This window comes from Nicotiana tabacum, chromosome 20, assembly GCF_000715075.1.
Source record: "Nicotiana tabacum cultivar K326 chromosome 20, ASM71507v2, whole genome shotgun sequence".
Lineage (NCBI taxonomy): Eukaryota > Viridiplantae > Streptophyta > Magnoliopsida > Solanales > Solanaceae > Nicotiana > Nicotiana tabacum.
In genome coordinates, this window is record NC_134099.1 from 120457860 (window position 1) to 120460628 (window position 2769).

At 36.2% G+C, this 2769-nt stretch overlaps 1 protein-coding gene across 1 annotated transcript; it reads right to left on the reverse strand.

Annotated features, from left to right (window-relative positions):
• Nucleotides 1-1561: 1561 nt before the first annotated feature.
• LOC142174521 (uncharacterized) lies at nucleotides 1562-2062 on the reverse strand. Its single transcript, XM_075240331.1, has one exon. It carries the CDS (start codon nucleotides 2060-2062, stop codon nucleotides 1562-1564), a length of 501 nt encoding a protein of 166 aa, XP_075096432.1.
• Between the last annotated feature and the right edge of the window lie 707 nt (nucleotides 2063-2769).

Consider the following 2769-nt stretch of genomic DNA (forward strand, 5'->3'; position numbering starts at 1 on the left):
GCTCTGATGTAGAATACCATATGATGAAAAAAGAGTACTACAATTGTGATTAAAAAAATCTGATCCATTATCTGATCTCAAAACCTTAATCCTCTTATCAAACTGATTATGTATCATAGTAATGAAGTTCTGTAGTAGGAGAATAACATCAGACTTGACCCTTATCAGGAAAATCCAAGTCCATCTAGTATGATCATCTACAAGAGTAAGGAAATATTGCATTCCATCATATGTAACAGATTTGTAAGGTCCCCATACATCCATGTGTATCAGCTGAAAAACATCCTCAGCTCTGCTATGACTTATTGGGAAAGAAATCCTAGTTTGTCTTGCTAATGAACATACATCACAATGATTTATAGCCAAACTATCTTTACTAAAAGTAGAGACTTTTCTCAATACTGAGATAGGAACATGCCTCATCCTCTTGTGCCAAACATCTGCACTTATTTTCTGTTGAACATCTAGAGACTTTCTAGAATTTGCATTACTCCTAATCCTTTGTGAATACATCACATACAGTCCATCTTGCTCCTTACTAGTCTCCTTCACCTTTCCAGTATAGATCCTGAAATAGACAAAAATCAAGAAAGAACATAGCACAGCAATTTAGTTCCTTTGTCAGCTTAGACACAGACAAAAGATTGAACTTGAATGCTGGCACACATAAGACATTCTGGATAATGTCACCTCCAGTCAGTTGGCAATTTCCAATCTGTGAAATTTATGCAGAATCTCCTGTAGGCAATTGTACTTTCCCTGCATCATCAGCTGGCATAGCAATATTAGATTGTAACAAACATTCATCACTAATCATGTGGTTAGTGGCACCTGTGTCTATGATCCATTTAAGAATAACATCATCTGATTGACAAGTTACATTACCTGCCCTTGCCATATGAGCACTTGGTTCAGTAATGTTGGACTTTTTTAACATGCGCAGAATTTGATTGTATTGATCCTGAGTGAATACAGGTGGTGTAAACTGTGGGGCAACAGTCTGTTGTTGTTGTTGTTGTTGACCAAATGCAAATGTCTGCTGATTGCTAGCCACATGTTGATCATAAACATCAGTACTATATTGGTTCCCAATCATATTGTTTGCCCGTCTCTGGTTTAAAATCTGGTGGAAAACCATTAAGTTTGTAACAGTTCTCCTTGAGATGTCCCTTCTTTTGGCAATAGTCACACTTCATCAACTTGAAACATTCAGCTTTGGTTTGCCCTTTCATGTTACAGAAATCCCAGTGTGAATTATACTTCTTTTGATATTGCTGCCATGTACCCTTACTACTATAAAGAGCAGTTGGCTCAATCCTCTATGTCATTGCACAATGTCCTCCAGTTAGCATTTTCTGACTTTCATCTTGTATTACCATTGCATAAGCCTGATTTACGTTAGGCTCAAGATTCATCATCAAATATGAGATCTAGCTTGACTGTATCCATCATTCAGTCCCATTAAGAATTGAAATAACTTTTGGCGCTCCAAGTATAGAGTGTGTTCCCTAGATTGTTCACTCTCATAACAAGGAGGAGGAACTATAGAATCATGCTCATCCTAAAGGTCTTTCAACTTAGAGTAATATACAGAAACAGAGGAAACTCCTTGTGTTATAGTAGCAATTGCTTTATGCAAATGATATGCTCGAGAAGTGTTTACCTTATTGAATCTCTCCTTGAGATCCTTCCAAACAAACAAAGCATCAGAACGAAACAAAATTCCATTGAGTAGGTCTGTATTCACATTGCTCATTAACCATGAAACCACAATTGCATTACACCGTTCCCACTGTTTTTGTAATTCTCCTTCGAAATCCTTTTTCACAACAGATCCATCCACAAAACCTAGTTTATTTCTTCCTAAAAGTGCAAATTTCATCGCACGACTCCACAGTGTGTAATTTTCCATCCCAATCAGCTGGATTCCTATAGAGAGAGAACCCAGTGCATCTGAAGGATGTAAATAGAGTGGATGTGTGTAATCGAGAGTTTGAGCCATAGAAATCACTCTATTAGCTGCTCCGTCTGGAGTACTGCTAGTTGATTCATCAATCGCCATTTGAACAAAAAAACTTAGGGTTTACAAATGATCTTCTACAATCGACAAAATTTGAACATGTATGGACTGAAATTCCTCGATCTTCACTGCAAATATCGTGATAGATCCCTCAATTCAGTCACTCGAAGCTCTGATACCATGTAAACTTTGCTCTATTCAATCAGATTGAGAAGAAATAGCGATTGCCATTATAGAAGAGAGAGGGAGAAGAAAGCAATGGAACAGGAGAAAGCATATTTTGTTAAAATGACGACTAACTATTACAAGTAGTGGTCCCACTATCTTTATACAACTAATATTCAACTAACTACACTCACTATTAACTATGGTCTAACTAACTTAAGTTATCTATTAATATCAACACTACTGCTATTAATATCAGCACTACTACTATTAGTATAAAAGCTACTATAAACATCCTTTACAGTTTCTTAAAATCTTAAATTGTAGATAAAAGGACAAGAAAAAGTTATTTTCATTTTCTTTGTGGTGAAGGGAATCAGGGGGTTTGTCAACATGTAGTCTACAATCAGTACTCTTTTAGTCCCTACGAGGACACCCAATAAAAACATCAATCTTTGTAGATTTTCTAGCAATGATGTCCACCTTTTTATCTTCTAAATTATTTATATCTTTTTAGTATTTGTCTTCCACCTTTTAGTGTTGTAAACTAATGTTAGGTCAAGAACATGTTCCTTGGTCAGCAA

Excerpts from the sequence above, each read along its gene's own strand:
- LOC142174521 (XM_075240331.1), bottom strand. The coding sequence starts at position 2,062 with ATGGCGATTGATGAATCAACTAGCAGTACTCCAGACGGAGCAGCTAAT.